The sequence below is a fragment of the Phoenix dactylifera genome, chromosome 12 (assembly GCF_009389715.1).
Source record: "Phoenix dactylifera cultivar Barhee BC4 chromosome 12, palm_55x_up_171113_PBpolish2nd_filt_p, whole genome shotgun sequence".
NCBI classification, from domain to species: Eukaryota; Viridiplantae; Streptophyta; class Magnoliopsida; order Arecales; family Arecaceae; genus Phoenix; species Phoenix dactylifera.
Genome location: NC_052403.1, coordinates 6590139 through 6610537, shown reverse-complemented (window position 1 = coordinate 6610537; position 20399 = coordinate 6590139). Strand labels below are relative to the sequence as shown.

Below are 20399 nucleotides of genomic sequence, written 5' to 3'. Positions count from 1 at the left end.
AACGTGATTTGTGAAGATGTCATGGTAGCCCCACAGTTATGGTTAATATTATACGGCTTTGAAATCTCGTGCTTGCCTCAATACTTTTGTTTCCAGATCACCTCCATATTTCTGGTACAGAGAACACTTTCAAGCCAACTCTGATTTAAGGACAAATTCTCTGGCTTGGATACAGATGACAATCTCAATGTCGCTTGGGTGTTTGTTGACGTGCATTGCATTGATTCACAGTGATGATAACCCAAAGACTGCCAGTTAATTCAAATTAATATAACAGCCTGACTAGCCAATACGTAACAGCACCAGGCTCAAGATCGTGGTCTTTTATGTACGAAGCTAAGACAAGACGGAAGCGTAGTTCATTTGGTCCACTAGTCAGTTAGTTTGATTATACTTTAACCGAGCAGGATCTTCTTGCGTGTGATCAATTTATGCCATACTTCATGGATTCATTCAGAAGGGAGAGAAACTACCAGAAAATGAGTTGTGAAAATGCAAAATGCATCACCAATCATGAAAAATTATTGTACAGACATCAAAAATGATAAATTGTTGGCACATGGACTTGCCTCCTTTCTTTTGTATTTTTGTGCAATATAATAGTAAAATGCCATTTCCAGGGTTAAAACCTGGACCTCTCCCGTGGGCGAGAGATGCCCATCACCTGAACCAACAGTTGATTCGAGTTATTATAGCCCAACTCAGAGTAATGTCATAAGATACACGACTCGCGCTTCAAAGACGACAGCTGAATTTCACGGTTTCCTACTCTCCCCTCTCCCTTATGGCCAAACTTAATGTTTCCTTGATGCTCGTGCTGTTCCCAGAAAAAAATAAGCATAAGAAAAAGAAACTTCACTTTGATACATCCGTCAAATAACCTGACAGAACTGTGTCAATGTCTCCTGCTTAACTACTCTTTCACAGAAGATGTAATGGCATGACAAAAAATAATCTGCAAATACATCGACTTCTGGGGAAAACTCACTGGTCGCTGAATGCTACGTGTTTTATACCAATTTTCCATCTGTCAAATGCTTTTCCACAACCACGCCCCAGGGCGTTCAACCGGATGCTGCCAGGATACTGTGAAATCCAAAATTTTCCTGAACGAGCAAATAGATACACAACCATGTGCCTTGACATGAGCACCGAATTCAGCTTAATCAAACTATCAGCTACTGCAACGATACCCAAGTTGAGTAAGCTTGAAGTCATCAGCACCAATTGATGTCGCTCAAACTTAGTTCATAGATTTGGCTTTAGTAAAAACACCAAACATTATGGCAATTGGCTTTATGGGGAAAATCACATTGAAAAGCAAATCATCCATAGGTATTGATTAGCGTAGTAGTTTGTGCAATAAAAAGGAATGATAATCTCGGAAACAACTCCAACACTCAGGTATATGCTGAAGTATCGGTCCTCAACATACATAAGGGATTAAAACAGAAGTTTACAGACTCAGCTTTCAGACTGAAACACAAACCAAAATACATCATCAATATGTAAAAATAGAACAAAACATAAAGATATTCAGTTGTTATGGTTTGGGAATCAGGAGAAGAAACTACGGATTCACATGTATCAGATTGCTCCAAACTGATTACCTCCAACATATTACTTCTTGGCTGCATTGTGCAAGCATTAAACCTAATGGGAGAATATCTAAGCTACATGAATCCATAACGGCAATCACTAGTTGTCCATTTAACAGATGTAGCACATTGAAATCAAAAGGAGCAGATAACAGTAAAAACCAAAGTCCCACAAACCAGTAACAATACTAAAGATTCATGATCCCCCTCCCTAATGTCACACAATTATAGAAATATACCACTTTCGAGCAGATCCAACCAAGTGGACAAAACATGCAAAGCACCAAGGTGTAATAACTTTCAGTTGATTTGCATTGCCTCTGCATGGTATTTTTCCAAGTCAGCATCAAGATCTGAAGCAGAAAGCTGATCACCACGGCCTCTACCTCGTCCACGACCTCTTGCCCGTCCACGGCCACCACCACCTCGTGGCCATCCTGTAGAGCCACCCCTTCCAGGTGCACTGTTACATTACAATGGCAGTACAGTTAGGACCAGATTGTTTGCTGTAGTAATGGATTTTTAGAAGAAAGACATGATAAAACAAGCTAAACTAGCACGACAAAATAGTAGAGTGGGAAGAGATGAGAACATTAAGTAAAAGAGCAAACTCGGACCTTATACAACATGAAGAACCTTGTTTAGGCATAAAACATAAAGAACCTTGTTTTGGTATAAAACAAAAGCACTTCAGCAATCAATCAGCATTTCTTTGTAAGATCACCAGTCTTTAAATTAACAGTGATTACAATGTCAAGCCAGAGAGGCTACTAAAACTAAAACGTTTGACAATCTTCAGACCTTATTGCCACGACAGCGCTAGAAGGGAGTAATCCAAGCAATAAAGCATAGGCACCACCCCAAACTGCTAAATTACGACACCAGTTGATGATGATTCCATGTGTTATTGCTTCAAATTGATGAAAGATTCAGAAGTCCTATCAGATCTTGTTTCAGAGATAAATCTCATGATAAACAACAAGACATATCCAGCTAAAGGCAGTAAGAAATATAATGAAGAAGTTTGGTGGGGGGAAAAAAAGAGCAGGTCTCGCGTCCTTGAAATTCCAAGAGGAGGAAAAGAAACCTCAAACTATCCATCAATCTGTTTTCAGTTAAAAGATAGAATTCAACTAATTGAAGGGAGCTTTTGTCGCTCACATAAACAAAATAGGACTTATGATTTGCCAGGATAAAAAACAAGTGCATAAGATGAACTGGAAACTGGAACAGTTATTCGAGGCCAAATAAGTTTCACGGGAAATATGAAACATTCCGGAGAATACAAAGAATTGCACAACCACCCAAATAAACAAGCAAACAAAGTATGTGGACTCGTTCCGTGCAATCAAAAATTATAAATTTATTAAAAAAAGTCACTAGAATGTGCCGTCTTAAATATCACAATCAAACACAAAAGTTAGCATGAAACTTTTAATAGCCGCACTGAATTGGACATTATGTCTCCCACGATGTTTCAAACATGTAAGCAAATACCATTTCTGAAGATGTTGCTTCTCACTTATGGAAGAAGGCTGCAGTTTCTAAGACAAATACACAAGAAAATGCTGAGAGTGAAACAAACTTCTTTGCAACCATGCATTTAATAGTGTGTATTTAGAAAACCAGCCACTCCCTCTATGTTTATGATGCATCACTCAGCCCAAAAAGCTGAATCATACAATGCTGGTTATACAACAATTCAAGCAAAGTAATAAATTGATCAGGCCCTGCCAAATCCTTTCCCCCAAAAAAAGGAAAGTAAAGAGCATAAACTGGTGGAGGATAGGATTATTGAAGACATTCATATTCTTTTTTGAGGAGAACATAATACAAAGACAATCATATCAAAATATTCAATCTCGTTTCTTCCATTTTTTGCCACAAGTTAATTAAAGGACAACATTTGCCACAACAACTAATGAAACTCCAGCAAACAGACCAGTTATTCCCCTGAACCTTCCACTAGGAACAATGAATTTATGATATGTTTGCACCCATATATTGCACTCCACCAGACCTATAGGGTGGAAGAATTATAAGCACCATCATAGCTCTAAGAATCAATTCCCTTAATACAAAATGCAATAAAAGGACTTCAAAATTCAAATAGAAAATTAATGGAATTTATAACAGGATGAAACAATGCTCCAACAACAGTTTCTACAGTCACTAAAGATAAACTCCTAGAAACAAACCTAACTTTTATTCCCGCTTCCCATAAAAATATTTTTGTAAGATTTTGGGGTTGAATACTTGTCTCCAATCAACCATTCAAATTAACCTAGGCACTTAGATTAATACTTCAGAATCCCCTTATGCATCTAAAACAGAATTCAACTCAAAATAGCCAGATTCAAAAGATGACAGTAATACTATTAGAAGTTCCTGATTATATTAACTCTTAAAACACTTTTCATACATACAGGGAATTGAATTTCACCAAACTCTAAGACTGAAGAACAGAAAAGCATAAAACATGCAAATTAATGGTTATGCGATAGTGCCGACAAGTGGCCAATGCAATAACTATAGATCAAAATTTTCAAGGTTTTCACCTTAATTAACAAAAGTGAGATAAATTTTGCTGTCATTTCAATGATAGAAAAAAATTGAACTGGTGCACATCTGTGGAATACAAATTTGGCAATCTGATGTTTTAACTTTAAGCTCCAGAAGTGCCATGGAATAATTGCTCATTACACAAAGCATGCAAATAATAAAACATAACTTATTGATTAAAAGAGTGAGATTTAGATAATATATGTTCTCTGTATCCGTCAATCAATAGAATATAACTAATAAAGAGTTATCTACTCTTGCAAATTTACAAGGGTTAATTAGCCAAGCCAACCTCATAGTTCAGTTCTAGTCGATAACCGAGCTGCATGCCTGAAGCCACATGCATCTTAGCACAAAAGAATTGATAGTAGGTCCTAACTTTCAATGATGGAAAATGAAAGAAGTTCAATGAAAGATTAGTTAATAAATGTTTACCTTTATAGAAAGAGGCAATTCCATATAACAAGTATGCTGTCAAAAGATACATCATGTAATATTGGTCACCCCAAAACAACAATTCATCATTTTTTCATCCACTCCAAATATTGACACTCCTTCCAGGCAAGGAATACATAATTCATATGGTCATTGCATAGCTGACCACCACCAATCTTGATCCTTGAGTAAACATGCAACTGGTAAATCATAACCTGCTGCCAGCCGTACAAACCTCGGAACATCCACTCTGTTAATACAGATCTTTTCAATTTGATTTTTGTTCAGTTCTCTCCCCCAATTCAACTCACTTACATTTCAACCAAAGCCTCCTGTAAGTTTATCTCAATTATGTTTATCATGACATTCCTAAAAAAAATACTAACTTGAAAGTTTCCAGCAAAGCCAGTCTTACGGTGGTTTTATAGAAGTTCACTTTAAGTTTCTCCACAACATTCTAGTGATTATGCACAAAACCAAAAGAATGTACAGTCTTCCGACTACAATAGTACATTATTATTTAAGAACATCTTCAGCTTATTACTCTGTTCAATGTTGATAAATGATAACAAAGATCAATCACAACAGGAATCATTGACATGAAATAGATCCTCATTTTCATTTGTATTCCTCTAATAATTTGATATAATTTGTTGACTGATATTCAACTACTCCCCAAACAGTGTGCTCCATATTTCCATATCAGCATTGACAATGTTCTCATTTCTTTGATATGGTTTTCATGTGATGGTTCAGATTGCCATTACCACTTCTTAAATATTAAACACAGAACACATAAATGCATATTTTGTAGAATTGTCTCAAAGTGTGTTATACTACTGAGCTGTATTACAGCAACAAGAAGAACTATAACAAGATATACGGTGATACTTTGCTACCGATCATAATAATTGAACATGACCTTTTCAAAGTAAGTTCTCTTAAAATGTTCTCTTTTCTTCGTTAATGTCATTTTTCTCTTTCTAGATTTGATAGCTGGTAGAGCATCTTGTTTCTTTATGATGCTTATCATAAACAGCATCATGCAACTCAGATGATTTGCTATTTGTGATGTATCTACATGGACAAAATGAATTGTAGAAGTGTTCAAACAATTTCCAACAAAGAGTCAAAAATAGTTCAAACTATTTAAAACGGGGAGGGGGGAATTTTGGGGTTCCCTTAGGGTATCATGAAGAAGATAATGTATTACTTTATACCAATCGGTATCAATGAACGCAATATGCCATGGTACAGTGCGTCTCAGCAAACTGATTCAGGCACAATATGTGATACTCTGAAACAAACCTGTAGAAAGTGGCATATTGACATAGGAATTGTTTTCAGGTGCATAACACTAGTTTGACTTTTTAGGTAGTACAAACAGAAACGAGCATACACAGCCTATGACGAGTAACCAAAACACATTATTATATAGGAACCTTCTCTTATTTTCCTTCCTCCTCCTTTCTGAGTATCCTTAATTTTGTTTCCCTCTTTGAAAAATGAAATTTGCGTTCTACTATTTCAGCACAACCAGATATTGACAAAGAGCCACAAAATACATGCCAGGTCACACTAGAACAATTCTTTTAACAGGATAATCAGGAATTTTAAAACAGAATGCATGCATGCATGCATGCGACAAGAATACCAAGTTGCAAAAGTCAAAGAGACTATGAAGACAATTCTCCAAATAAATGGAGTTTAAAAGCAACAATATCAATATTAAGATTCTGAAAAACATCATATCTTAGTTGAAGAGCTATAATTACAAACCTTTTAGGAGGGCCATTAAGACTTCTAAAAGCCCCGTTAGTAATCTGGGGCACAGCAGCAGGTGTCGCAATATTTGTTCCTACAATCTCAATTTTCATTGGCTTCCCATCAAGTTGTACATTGTTGTATCTCTTTATGGCAGCTACAGCATCTGCCCGCCTTGAAAAGACAACTTCAGCCGTTCCCTAAAAGAATAGATTCCAAACTACGGCAAAATAGAAAAGCATTAAAACATCCAAGCTAGGTGCAAGCTCAATGAGATACCTTTGATCTTCCACTCCGATCATAATGGATCGAATAACGTTTGAGATCACCAACCTCTGCAAAGAGTTCCTGAAAAAAGGAAATATGTAGGACCTTTTACTCTATTAGAAAAATAAAATAAAAACAGAGGATTTTAGTTAGAAATCAACTGTATGGAGACTTTAATAAGAAAAAGAAACAAAAGAGTACACATTGACATGCTATGCCTTCCGATAGATGCATTAACAAGTTGGACTAAAATGGATTGAATTATCAAACTTCTTTAAAATCACGCAAGCAAATCTTAATAAGCACAATAATGCATTGTTGTGGTTTGTTAATGTGATTTAATGCAGCATGTGGTATTGTGTGGCATCCAACATCATCTATGTTTCGTTTTCCTTTTCAATTCAATCCTCCTTTTCCATCGACTAATCAATATAAAAATGACTTGGAAACTCATTCCAAAGTTACTCCTATCTTCATATTCTGCTAGTATGCATGGTGGTGGGCTAATTACATCATATAAGGATGTACCTTTCTCCTAACATCTTCATACATTGTCCAAAATATGAAGGGGACTAGACCAACAGGCTGATTTCTCAGAGTTTCCAACAAGGGAGAACAGAACATTACTAAAAACAACCAAGTCGCTCATATTCATTCCTCCTTTTCAAACTGATCTGATCATCTTTTCTTATGAGGAATGACTGGACTGACACGGACAAATAATATGCTGGATCTATCTACAAGTATCGACCAGTGGTGACATGCCTGGCATACTGAGGAATGCGAGATCTATGTTCCCTTGCATGGAAGAACACCAACATTCACTACAACCAAAGATCTCCTTAGTTTCTTTTTTTGAGTCCAAAACCAACAACCAGCATTCCTCAGGTAGCAAACAAGGACAGAGGAGTTTGGAATTCCCAAACTCTCAAACTTTCCAATGCAAAGTCTAATACACTTTTTCGACAACAAGCAGTACAAAGAAGCATAACGAAAAGCCTGAATCCAAACTACATGCAAAACAGAGGAGTTTGGAATTCAAAATCTATAGGTAAAACTATGAATCTCAGATAACCCTATGCACTGAAATAGCAAAAATAAGACTTGATGCATGCTCAGCAAGCAACAAACCATGGGCCATAAAAGATGTCATCTTGCAAGGATGTTTAAGGAGCTTTTATATGAGGACCTTGCTATTATAATCAAACATAAATCATGTTATGATACGACTTCTAATATTACAAAGAAACCCTAAGCAGCTGCTTAATAATGTTTGCCCTTATTTATTTTCTATTATTTATTTTATTTGGTTTTTCTAGTACTTTTAAGATTGGATCCTTAATGTTGGTCAAGGCATAGTGGTATATAAATATGTAAGCACCTTAGGCTTAGAAATTCAAGCATTAGATTAATAAACTTTGCCTACTAGATTTGGAGGTCTCAAACCCCTTGAAGTAGTCGAACAATCCTTCTTATGCTCTTTTCTTCTATTTTCCTCTATTTTTTGCTAGAAAGTACCACTAAAAGACTCTAAGTTTCTATCAGCTTGGTATCATAGTATTGATCCTCTACATGACGAGAAGCTTGGCATTGCCTCAAGTCCTAATGCTATGGCTTTGGGAGACTTGTCTCAACAAAATAACCAGTTGGGAGCACAAAGAAATTCAACTGATCAACGGATTGTTGAGATGAAAGGGTTGCCCACAAACCTTTCCTAACAAGTTGTGGCACTTAGTATGACTCCAAAAAATAGCCGAACCAACCAAGAATTAGGTTTGGTTAACAACAGAAATCTTCATGATCATGATGATAGCGGTGATCATGATTTTTGTCCAATTAATCATAACGATAGAGAAGGTAGTTTTCATGGAGAACAATATTATCCTAGCATAAAGGTGGAGGTTTCTTGATTGGAAGACAATGATCTGACCAAATGAATTTCACAAGCTAGGAAATTTTTCGCTTCCACCAAACTCTAGCTGAACTAAGTTGAGATTGCTTCCATTAGTCTCGAAGGAGATGCAATCTAGTTGCATGGTCGGTTCAAGTCACGCCATGGCATACCCACTTAGGAGTAATTTTTTGATGGTCTTTCGGTGCACTTCGGACCAACTGAATATGATAATATCAATGGCAAGCTTGCAAAAATTTGACAAACAACTACCATGCTAGAGTATCAAAATCAACTCAAGCAGATCTATTGTGCACATAATTGGTCCGAATAATAACTTCTAGAAAAGTTCATCGATGGACTTCTCATGAAGTTAAAATAAACAAAAACTCGCACTATGAGAATCGATGCCACAACATAACTGTCAGCAGTCAACCACCTGAGGCAACTCATGATGGCACCACCAATCATGATAGAAATCTTTGCAATGATAGTAGCGACCATGATCCTCATTTAATTGATTGTGTCCTTGAAAAATATATAAATAGCAAGCTTCTAATGATGTGCAAATATTGGAGGAGATGGAGAGGAACGTCTCAATCATGGTTGATCTGATAGACGCTAACTTAGAGAGTTAAATTCCGCCACTCCAATTGGTGGTGATTAATAATCAACAATTCACAAGTAGAATCATGGAAGATTCGATCAACAATGAAAGCATGGAGACGTAATCGAGGAAGATTTAACTATTGACTAAACCATGAAAGGTATGGTCGTGAAATATTCGATGATAGAAACAGTAATGGACATTATTGAGGATCCAACTATCAAAGAGATAAAGGATATTCAAATGATGATCATGATTGAGCTTCAAGAACATGAAGATCTCTTTTACATAGATCCACCAATAGTTGCCCTTGTTCAATTGTTACAAAGTGGGTATGGAAATCATCATGATCAACAATTTCAAAGTATCCAACAATTCCATCAATGATCTCACATACAAAAGAAAAATATTAAGATGAATAAAGTAATCGTTATACCATTTGATCTAGGAAAAATATTTGTTACAGCTCAACCTTGAGATCAAGGTTTATTTCAAGAGCAGGAGAATGATACGACTCCTAATTCATAAGAAAGCCCCGACTGGCTTCCTTTTTTGTTCTTGCCCTTATTTACTTTTTATTACTTATTTTATTTGATTTTTCTAGTATTTTTAGGGTTGGGTCTTTAATGTTAGTCAAGGCATAGTGGTCTATAAATATGCAAACCCCTTGGGCCTAGAGGTCCAAGCATTGGATTAATAAAATTCGCCTATTAGCTTGGGAAGTCCCGATCCCCTTGTGAGTGGTCGAGCAATCAACCTTCTACTCTTTTTCTCCTTTTTTTCGCTATTTTTCTGCTGAAAATACCATTGATGGGAACTGGGTTCCTATCATGTTAACCAAGAAAAAAAAAGATTTTGATAGGAAAGATAGAATCTTTGGTCAAAAATTGCAAAAGCAGCACTAATGTAGCAGATTTGGATGGAAAAAGAAAAGAGAATGCAGTCAAATCATCCCAAATTTATTAGAACTAATATTAGAAAGATTTATTACCTTGACGTCCTCATTGGAGACACCAAAGTCCAAGTTGGAGATGTAGAGCTTGGTGCCTGTCTCAATAGCAGAAACCCTCACCGCTGGAGGCAAAGAACCCTCCGTCTGATTCGCATACATATCGTGCTGCCACGCTGAGTCGGGCGCCTGGATCGAATCGTTTCCATGAACGATAACAAGACGGAAATCAGAAACGCTAGCCTAGCTTCTAGAGGGGCGCTATCAGATAACCCAACCGCGCCCGTGGAGATCGAGATCGACATCGAGATCGAGATCGAGATGGAGTCTTTTTGGGAATTGGGATCTGTGGAGTAAACCCTAGGCGTACCTTTCCCATCGAATACGGCCCGAGGCGGTTCCCAGCCCGGTTGGGGACCCGGCGGGCGGCGCCTCCGGTCCCTCTACCCCGCCCCCGGCCGCCGGAGGCGGCGGAGGCTGACTTCTTGTTGTTCTTGATGAGGTCGTCGAGAGACATATCCAAGGAGCTCGCCATCGTCGTCGATGGACCTCGGGAGATCAAGCAAAGATCTTATGGAAGGGTGGTGGGGGATGGGATGGAGGGTTGGGAGACACGAGGTAGGGTTTCCGATGGGAGAGGGAGAAGGAAAAAAGAGAGGGAAGGGGACGGAGGTGCTCGGACGAATAAAGAACACGTTCCCGTTTAATCACGAATTAAATAAACGGAGCATTGAATATCCGAGCTGTCGTCGTGTAATAGGTTAATTTCCTTTTAGCCTTCTATATTATGCATTTTTCAGCGAAACTTATTATAGATATTTCATCCTAATCTTTTGCTAACTTTTTTTTTTAGTTTTTTTTCCCGATTGTACAGTCCAATTGCACTGCCCTTTTATATATATATATATAAAACCACTAGCATCGAGAAAATAAAATATCTCACAATGGAAAAGGTACTAATGAGCTGGCTCCAACATCAATGAGCCTGTGTGGACTCACAACGAATTGCGTTGAGTAATCGCAACATAAAAGTCAACTTCCTCGAGTCTCCCCACCATGGTGTGAAGCATCACGTAAAATGAATGGCTCGGAAATCCATCTAATCATAACCTTTTTTTTTTTTTTAAGTAATACAGAATACAGAATCCATCCAACGAAATAAAAAAAAAATAAAAAGAGAAGAAGGCTAATGTTGGACAACATACTAAGTCACACAATTAGCTCTCCTATTCGCCTTTTGGTACATATGGGCAACACAAAAATCCGCAAAGGCTTTATTTGGGAGGGCTGTTGGAAGCAGAGCTTTCTGAAGTATAGTTTTTATAAAAAGTTATTTGCTATTTGGTAGCTATATTTTCAAAGTACTGTGGCACTGTAACATGTATTTGGTAAATAAATTGCAAAAGTGCTTTTATATGACAAAATTATCATAAAAAGCATTACATAATATTATACAACAGAGTATAATAAAATATAATATATATTAATATATAAATATATGATGTAGTATAATATTACTATAATATAATATAATATTATTATAATATAGTAATATAATATTATACACTATAGCATAATAATTTAATATAATATTAATTATTTAACATATACATATCAATGTATTATGGTATAATGTAATATAATATTATATATATAGTATAATACAATAATAAAGGTACAAAATATTATAATTATTAGTGTACATTAATTTTTCATAATATAACATAATATTAAATTATTTAACATAACATATCAATGTATTATGATATAATGTAATATAATATTATATTTATAGTATAATACAATAATAAAAAATAAGAATATCTTTTCTTGCATGGAAGAAAGTTTGATCCATGGCTAGGGTTTTTTGTTAGGACTCCAGCAGATTTTTAGATTTATAAAAGAACAAAGTATTTAATTATTATATTTTATTATGGATATTTTGGTAAAAAAATAGCTTTCCGACAAAGCTCAAAATAGTTTTTTCGAAAAGCTCCAAAATGGAGCTTCTCCCAAAAAGCTATGTTAGCTTTCTTAAAAAACTAAAACAGCTTCTCGAAATTTTTACCAAACACACTTTTTCATCCAAAAGTGCTTTTAGAAGGCCAGAAAGTGCTTTTTAGCCCTCCAAAAGCTCCGGCCATAGTCCCACAATAGGCCATAAATATTATGCAAAAGGAAATGCTCAACACCCGCCCTGGCGTGACTATGGATCCACTCGTCCTTACAGCCTTCCTCTAATCTCTGATTGGAGTCATTGCCTGTGTCACCTAAAGTCTTGCTTGATAAATTTGTGTAGCTCTTTTTGCCTCTTCGGGTGCCGGGTGTCAAGATTTCTCCGCGTGGCTGCTAGAATAGCAACTTTTGTTGCTAAGTGGTGCAAATACATTCTATGGATTGATTCATCATGATCTTATCTACAGTGTGTGGCTGAGCCAGTGATGGCATGTCAAACAGTAGGATTTCCAAGTAACCTAGAATAGATGGTTATCTGGTAGCGGAATCATATATTATGTTCCACAAATTGGCTTTATTTTTTTGACATATTGTCTTGCCATGCTACTGAATTCATGTATGCAAGTGGTGTTAAGGCTTATGATTCCTTACATCAGTGGATGCAGATGGCTTATGCTTCAGCAGAAGCAGTAGATAGAGCCTTTGCCAGTATGCAATTGTTTCATGAATTATGGAAGTCCAAAACTGGTGTGGTCAGCCTCAGCAGCCATGTTGATGGCCGTTACTGGATGGAGTAGCACTAACATAAACTGACTGAAAAATCGTTTCTGGATTTAGAATCATCTGAGGAAACAAAAGAAAGGAAAATGATTGATTTCCAAGAAGTGGAAGAAGATCAGTTCTCTATGGTTAGAAAAGCTCTGCTGATACAAGATTGTTCATCAACTATTTGACATCCTGTTTCTAACAATTGGTAATCTTTGTACCCAAACTGATCTTGCTCCCCTATGACAGATTGAAGTCTTTTTGTTCCTGTAGGTTTTATTTCTTATCTCCCTTCAGCATTTACTCTTGTAAAGCTACTGTCTCCAACTGTGCAATCTTTGGCATTGCAACTTTAAGCTATCTTGGAGAAAAGACGAAGGTAATATTTGGTCTTTATCATGGCATTGCAACTGCTTCATTTCTTGTTCTCAGCTGATGTTCCCATTTGTTGGGTATGGAACGAGAGAATAAGCATGGAAATGCCAAGAAAGCTGCAGATTCCCTGGAAAAAGAAAAAGGAAGATCTGCTTCATGTTAGAAATTGTAAGCTAGACATATGTTTTGTTTCTTTGACTTATGGTTTTGTCTTTTTGGTTTCCGAGGTTAGTTAATGTTGTCTCTTTGGTTTTTGTGGGTTATAAATTTTCTGATTCATAAATTTCGTTGTTTGGGAAGAATTTATGTTTTGTCTCTTTGGTTTCTGTGGTTCATGAATTTTCTGTTTCATGAACTTCATTTCTTGGGAAGAATTTATTATTACTTTGAATATGTTCTAGGAACTTGGTTCTTGTCTCTTAGAAAGTTGTGTCATTAATAAGTGTAAATTCAAATGGAAATTTGCTTATAAATTTTCCAGCTTTGTAACTTCAATAAACGCACTTGAATCAATGAAATTTGAGTCTATTTTCAAGTAATAACATCCTAGGCTCCTAGCCTCATTTCTCCATTATTCATCATCAAGAATACACCTTTCTTGATCAGTTCTTTGTGCTGTTTATCTTCTACACTTCAGACTCGTTCTAATCCCTCCCGAAGTAGCTATAATTCGGAAACCAACCTCCACTAAAATGTTAAAACTGGAGAAGGTAGAGAAGTGGTGGTTGCCTGGTCCTTGGTCTAGGATATCAGCATCATGGAAGAACCCTCCGCACAATAGAAAAAATGGTCTGGATCTGATTCTGCTGAGATTCTAGCATAGGAGGCGTAATTCCTTTGGTTTCTTTGATCTCTCCATTCAAAAGACATCAGTCTTTCACCAAAACAGACATATGTCTGAAAATTGCCACACTGGAAAGGTACAGTATCTTGCAGTGTCACAGCTTACACAACTGTGCCTTGTTTTTCTTGGTGGCATTTCCAAATGCATGCGCTCGCGTAAGTTTGGATAACAACTGATGGCAATACTTGGATGGCTATGTCAAAGAAGTGGAATCTAAATCTAAATGCCAGATCTTGGCAGAGCTAGCTGTCAAGAGTTATCTAAGTAGCATGGCAAATCAGAAAAACTACTTCTGAGAAACTGTTAGCTAATTTTTGAGCTGAATCGAGATAAGGTCCTAGGGCTCGGAGTTATATGGGACCAAACAAATATTTATAAAAATTTTAATATGATTTGGAACTTAGTGCTTGCATGTCCAAGCAAAGCATATCGTGTGGTAGGCAGAAAGAATAATGAAATAAGAAAAAAAATAAGAAAATAATAAGAGCACACAATATTTATATGGTTTGGTCTATTGACCTACATTCATAGACATAGACCATGCAAAAATTTTACTATAGAAGACTAGAGATCATAGAGTACAATTGCTCTTATCTTTTAAGGTTCTATGTCAATTTAGACTCGAACTGGTGCCTTATAATAATCAAGTTAGTCCGGCTGTACCCCTGGCTAATCTGGCTGGAGGGATCTCATCCCTTTGGTCCTTTCACTTCGCTCAAGGGGCTCCACTCCGAGAAAAGATCCCTTTTTGATTTTCTAGAGCTTATCAGTGTAAAACATACTGCAAATAAGGAATTCAATTTTATAAATCCTGACAGAATACCCATGAGCATGCCATCGTCCCAGGTAACCGAAAGGAAAACACCACCAAAGAAATGTGGCACCTCCCTGCACCTCATGCTCGGCCAGCAAGTTGGTCGCATGAGTATTTTCAGAAAGGCTGAAAATTTTCTTTTAACATTTTTTTTCAAGTAAAAAGGAGCATCCTCTTTGCTGATTGATAAAACCTATCAAGTGACCAGAAAAGGAGAAAACTCCACTTAGTTTCATGGAATATGCATCAAGATAAGCCACTTGTGTTTGCAAGAAAGATGCGCTTGTGACCAGATAGGGGGAATAAATTGAGAAGCTGGCATTTCAAGTTCTATTGTGTGACAAGCAAGACTAACATTGTTGATGTTGTTCTTGCAATTCTACCTTTATTTCGACATAGAGTTGGTATAATGATTTGATTCAATTCAAGAATAAAATGAATGATAAAATAGCAAACCAACCTCATGTTTGAGGACATGAACTCTAGACCTCTGCTCTCATATCATATTAAAATCACTACGTGTTCCAAAAGTTTAAGTTGATAGAATGAGGTAGATTTATTTATATATTTTATATTTTCTTATGAGAAGCCAACGCACTAGACATTTCCAACTGGACATTTCCTTCTCCTATCATATCAAATCGGGATTTTAGGAAGTTGACAGGCAACAAAATATAACTGAATTGGGATCCACAACCCATGAAGCCATGACACAAGCAGACTATATTCCTTTCAACTTTTTCTCCAAAGCTTTATGCAAACCTTTGCTCCCATGTCTATATAACAAGCCCCAGCCTTTCCTCTTTGAGGCGCACAAGCTATCCCAGACTCCCTGCATCATCGCCAAACGATGGCCACGGCAACCAACATGACCACCGTCAAAATCTCATCAGACGGTGCGTGGCAGGGCGAGAATCCACTCAAGTATGCTCTTCCACTGCTCATCATACAGACTACGCTGATCCTCGTCCTCAGCCGCGCTCTCGCCTTCCTCTTCAAGCCCTTACGCCAGCCAAAGGTGGTGGCCGAGATCGTGGTATGTACTCTGCTCTCCTTCCTTTCACAAGTAGCTCTGGTTGCATGCTTGCATCTGTGCCTCTCCCCCGTACCGTGTGGGCCTAGAAGTGTCGATGGGCCTGGCCGAGAATCACACTAGCAACGGCCCAACTTATTCACCGAGTAGGCTCTGTCTCGTAAACCTGAAAGGGGGCCTGTTCGTTTATTCCCAACCATAACCTCGACCGTGTGAGAGGGGTTACCCATTTGGGCCGACAAGGCCTGTTGAGACATCCTAATCCGTCCTTGCCCCGGATCAAGCTTAGATCAGTTGATCAAGCACACAGATAGGAGAAGACCAGCGTCGTTTTTTTTTTTTTTTGGCACATCCGCATCCCCTCCTCCCCATCTAGTGTGAACACAGCCCAATGAGTCAGACAATAGAAGAAAATACAAAGGGGACAAAAAAGAGTGGTAGGTCTCCCAAATAAAATCTCCGAAATGATGAACCACATATGATGTCATAATATGCAACGCTATTGGCCATTGGTCTTTGGTCTGATATCTAGGTTCAAATCTTACCTAGCCGCTGGGTGGACCGGATTCTGTGTTTAGACTAATTGATCGGTACCCATACTTAACTAATTGCTCACGTACTTGTTGAGCTACGGTTTTGAACTTAAATGATATCTCTCATATAATATGAGCCACCTAATATCCTTGCTTCCTCAAAAAGACAATAAAAAGCAACAGTGTGAAATCTCTCACGCGAATCTGTCACTGGTTAATTGTGGTGATAGCATGCGTGCATGACGGCACGTGCTGTGAGAATGAGCGGAGCTCTAGTGTCACTACTGACAGTCTAATTGGGGGTTGTGGCCTTTAACCCTTGTCATCGATCCCTGTCACAATTGTAATTTATGAAGGAGACAAAACAAAATAATTTAAGTAAACAAGAAGACTGGAACAAAATCTTTACCTTCCTCTGTCTTCTCTCTCTCTCTCGGTTTGAAGGGCGGGATCGTTTTGGGACCCTCTGCGCTCGGCCGTTGGAAAGCCTACTTGCGCGCCATCTTCCCGTCCTGGAGCTCCCCGATTCTGGACACCATCTCCAGCGTCGGCCTCCTCTTCTTCCTCTTCCTCGTCGGCCTTGAGCTCGATCTCCATTCCATCCGCCGCAGCGGCCGCCGCGCCTTCGCAATCGCCGCCGTCGGCATCCTCCTCCCCTTCCTCTCCAGCATCGGCGTTGTCCTCCTCCTCCGCCGCACCACCCTTTTCCCCTCCTCCAACGACATCGGCTTCTACCCGTTCCTCGTCTTCGTCGGCGTCGCCCTCTCCATCACCGCCTTCCCCGTCCTCGCCCGTATCCTCGCTGAGCTGAAGCTCCTCACCACCGGTGTCGGCGAGACCGCCATGGCCGCCGCCGCCTTCAACGACGTCGTCGCATGGATCCTCCTCGCCCTTGCCGTGGCCCTCTCCGGCGACGGCGGTTCCGGCCGCGCCGGAACCCCTCTCGTCTCCCTCTGGATCATCCTCTCCAGCTCCCTCTTCGTCGTCTTCATGATGACCGCGGTCCGGCCGGTCATGGCCTGGATCGCCCGCCGGTCGAACCGGGCGGTCGAGGAGGCTTGTATCTGTTTGACGCTCGCCGGGGTTTTGGTGTCGGGTTTCGCTACCGATCTAATCGGCATCCATTCCATCTTCGGAGCGTTCGTTTTCGGGCTGACGATACCCAAGGAGGGGGAGTTCGCGGGAAAGCTGTTGGAAAGGATCGAGGACTTCGTGTCGGGGCTGCTGCTGCCGCTCTACTTCGCGTCCAGCGGGCTCAAGACGGACGTGGCCAAGATCAGAGGAGCGCAGGCATGGGGGCTCCTCGTGCTCGTCATCACGATCGCATGTGTCGGGAAGATCGCGGGGACCTTCGTGGTGGCGGTGTCGAGCAAGATCCCGGCGAGGGAGGCGGCGACCCTCGGGGTGTTGATGGGGACCAAGGGACTGGTGGAGCTCATCGTTTTGAACATCGGCAAGGAGAAGAAGGTACGTGAGACATTTTCCTTCCACTATTTGCAGCGCTAACATTGCATTGCGTTTCTCTGCAATATTGTTGATATATTTTCTAGCAATTCAAGCTTTTCTGAGTCTAGTAGTGTCTTCACATAACGATATCAGAGATAACTAGCTTTCGTAATGCCTGTTTCCCAATGTCTTGGAGGTTGATGACCATCATAAAGATAAACAACCAAATGACCATCATATCAGCCTTTATAAATCCTGATGTTGATTTTTTTTTTTTTGTTTTGTTTTGTTTCTCTGTTGGTGTTGCCGTTGCTATATATAGGTACTGAACGATGAGACGTTTACGATTCTGGTTCTCATGGCGCTCTTCACGACCTTCATCACCACCCCAACCGTCATGGCCATCTACAAGCCCACGGCCCGCTATAACAGCAGGTTCCCATCCGAGTCGCCATCATTCTCCTCCCCCTCGTCATCAGGCAAACGCAACAAGTACCTCCGGATCCTAGCCTGCCTCCACAGCCCAGCCAACGCCCCTTCCATCATAAACCTCATCGACACAATTCGAGGGGCCGAGAAGGCTCGCCTAAAGCTCTACGTGATGCACCTCGTGGAGCTCACCGAGCGCCCGTCCTCCATCTTCACGGCTCTTCGTGCCCGCAAGAACGGGAGGCCGGCCCACCACTCGCACCGGATGGAGACCTGCAGCGATCTGGGCCGGGTCACGGTCATGGGTGCCTTCCAACTATACGAGAAACTCGGCCATGTTAAGATCCGGCGTATGACGGCAATCTCGGCATTGGCCACCATGGATGAGGATGTGTGCCATGTGGCGGAGGACAAGAGGGTAGGACTCGTGATCCTGCCCTTCCACAAGCGTGGGGGAGCTGAGGGAGGGATGGAGGTAGAGGACCTGGGGGAGGCCTGGGGAGGTGTCAACCAAAGGGTGTTGGCCCATGCACCGTGCTCGGTGGGCCTGCTTGTGGACCGCGGGTTTGCCGGGCCGATGAAGACGGCCCGTGGGATTTGTGTGGTGTTCATCGGGGGGCCCGACGACAGGGAGGCACTCCTGGTAGCGACCATGATGAGGGGCAGCCCGGGTGTCAGTCTTGCAGTGATCAGATTCTTGAAGCGTGGAGACATCGACGGGCAACAGCAATCCGAGGAGGAAGAGGAGGTAATGTTCTTTAGTTCTACTTCCATGGTTTCCATTAAGCAGCTTTTTTATCTAGCAAGCGACGCGCTAAAAGCCCGGTTGTTAAACTGCTATTCTGAAAAGTTTATTTGTTCGAACTCCTGTTGGGACTTGGGAGTGAATGACAGCACTCTCCAAATTAATGTCGGGGAAAAAATAAGCAGCTTCTTATTAGTTAAGTGTACGCTTTGATGAGCAGGAATTGGACGAGGAAGCTGTGGCAGAGATCCGGAGGAGCGACGGTTATGCAACATATGAGGAGAGGAGAGCAGAGGATGCGATGGAAAGCGTGTTGAGCATTGGGAGAAGTGGGGACTACGAGCTGGTTGTGGTGGGGAGGGGCCGGAGTTCTTCCAAGGCGGCAGCCGCGGGACTCAGAGGCTGGTGGACCGAGCACGCCGAGCTGGGGCCAGTTGGGAATATCCTGGCGTCGCAAGGGCATGGCCTGGTCTCCTCTGTGCTTGTGGTTCAACAACACAGCATCCTCCACTCGATCCCGATGCCACTTCCCGGGACCATGGATGGAGAAAGGAGGAGCCCTCCAGGTCTGGCCATTTGCAGCACCGTGTGACGTTATGTTCGTACGTTATTGTTGGTTGGTCCTCTCCGTTGACTGTCGTAAAATATGGGAGCATGTTTCAAAGCTACGTCTATACGCTGAGCCTGTATACAATAAATATTGAAACATTAGAAGACCTCTGTCTCTCTCTCTCTCTCTCTAGATCTCTCTCTCCACATACATACATACATACATATATATATATATATATATATATATATATATATATATATATATATAATCACAATAATGGTAGCGGAGAACTTCACTCAGAAAAATAGTAGCAGAGAACAGTATGTCTTATATCCCATCATACTAGAGCTTATCCCGCGGGTAGCAACTTACTCCACTTTATCGAATATCCGACCTAACCCTAATAGAACAGGCTTACCCGACTCATGGTAGATCCTGAATGGATATGAGTAATAATAAAATTCAATCCGAATATATATAAGCCTTCATAAATCTCCTCCTTAAGATTAAAAAAAATTAATTTGCATGCCAAAAAAATACTGTCATAGATTTATCCAATACAACCCATCTAACCTGCTCTATCTAACTCTATCTACTCCATCCAAAACTCTACCCACTTCGCCCAACGCCCTGAGGCAAATATGGAATAGGTACAAGTAATTGCCTACCCAACCAATGTTCTTTTTTTTTTTGGGCAAGCATGCTGGTGCTTGTCAACAGTCACAAACTTAGAAGCAATAGCTGCTGTGCTTGTAATTAATCATGCCTTAATTTTGGTAAATCAGATTTACCACACCAATCTAGAATAAATACATATATAGAAATCAGCAAAT

The 20399-nt window shown here is 40.0% G+C and overlaps 2 protein-coding genes across 2 annotated transcripts; one reads left to right on the top strand and one right to left on the bottom strand.

Annotated features, from left to right (window-relative positions):
• Window positions 1–1509: 1509 nt before the first annotated feature.
• Window positions 1510–10836, bottom strand: LOC103696658 (THO complex subunit 4A-like). Its single transcript, XM_008778346.4, has 5 exons — window positions 10444–10836; window positions 10116–10262; window positions 6639–6707; window positions 6375–6559; window positions 1510–2061 (listed from the first exon to the last, which is right to left on the bottom strand). The coding sequence occupies exons 1-5, from the start codon at window positions 10606–10608 to the stop codon at window positions 1899–1901; spliced, it is 729 nt and encodes a 242-aa protein (XP_008776568.1). The 5' UTR covers window positions 10609–10836; the 3' UTR covers window positions 1510–1898.
• Window positions 10837–15636: 4800 nt separating this feature from the next.
• On the top strand, window positions 15637–19755 carry LOC103696649 (cation/H(+) antiporter 20-like). Its single transcript, XM_026801128.2, has 4 exons — window positions 15637–15863; window positions 16838–17860; window positions 18162–19016; window positions 19234–19755. The coding sequence occupies exons 1-4, from the start codon at window positions 15678–15680 to the stop codon at window positions 19603–19605; spliced, it is 2436 nt and encodes an 811-aa protein (XP_026656929.2). The 5' UTR covers window positions 15637–15677; the 3' UTR covers window positions 19606–19755.
• Window positions 19756–20399: the final 644 nt, after the last annotated feature.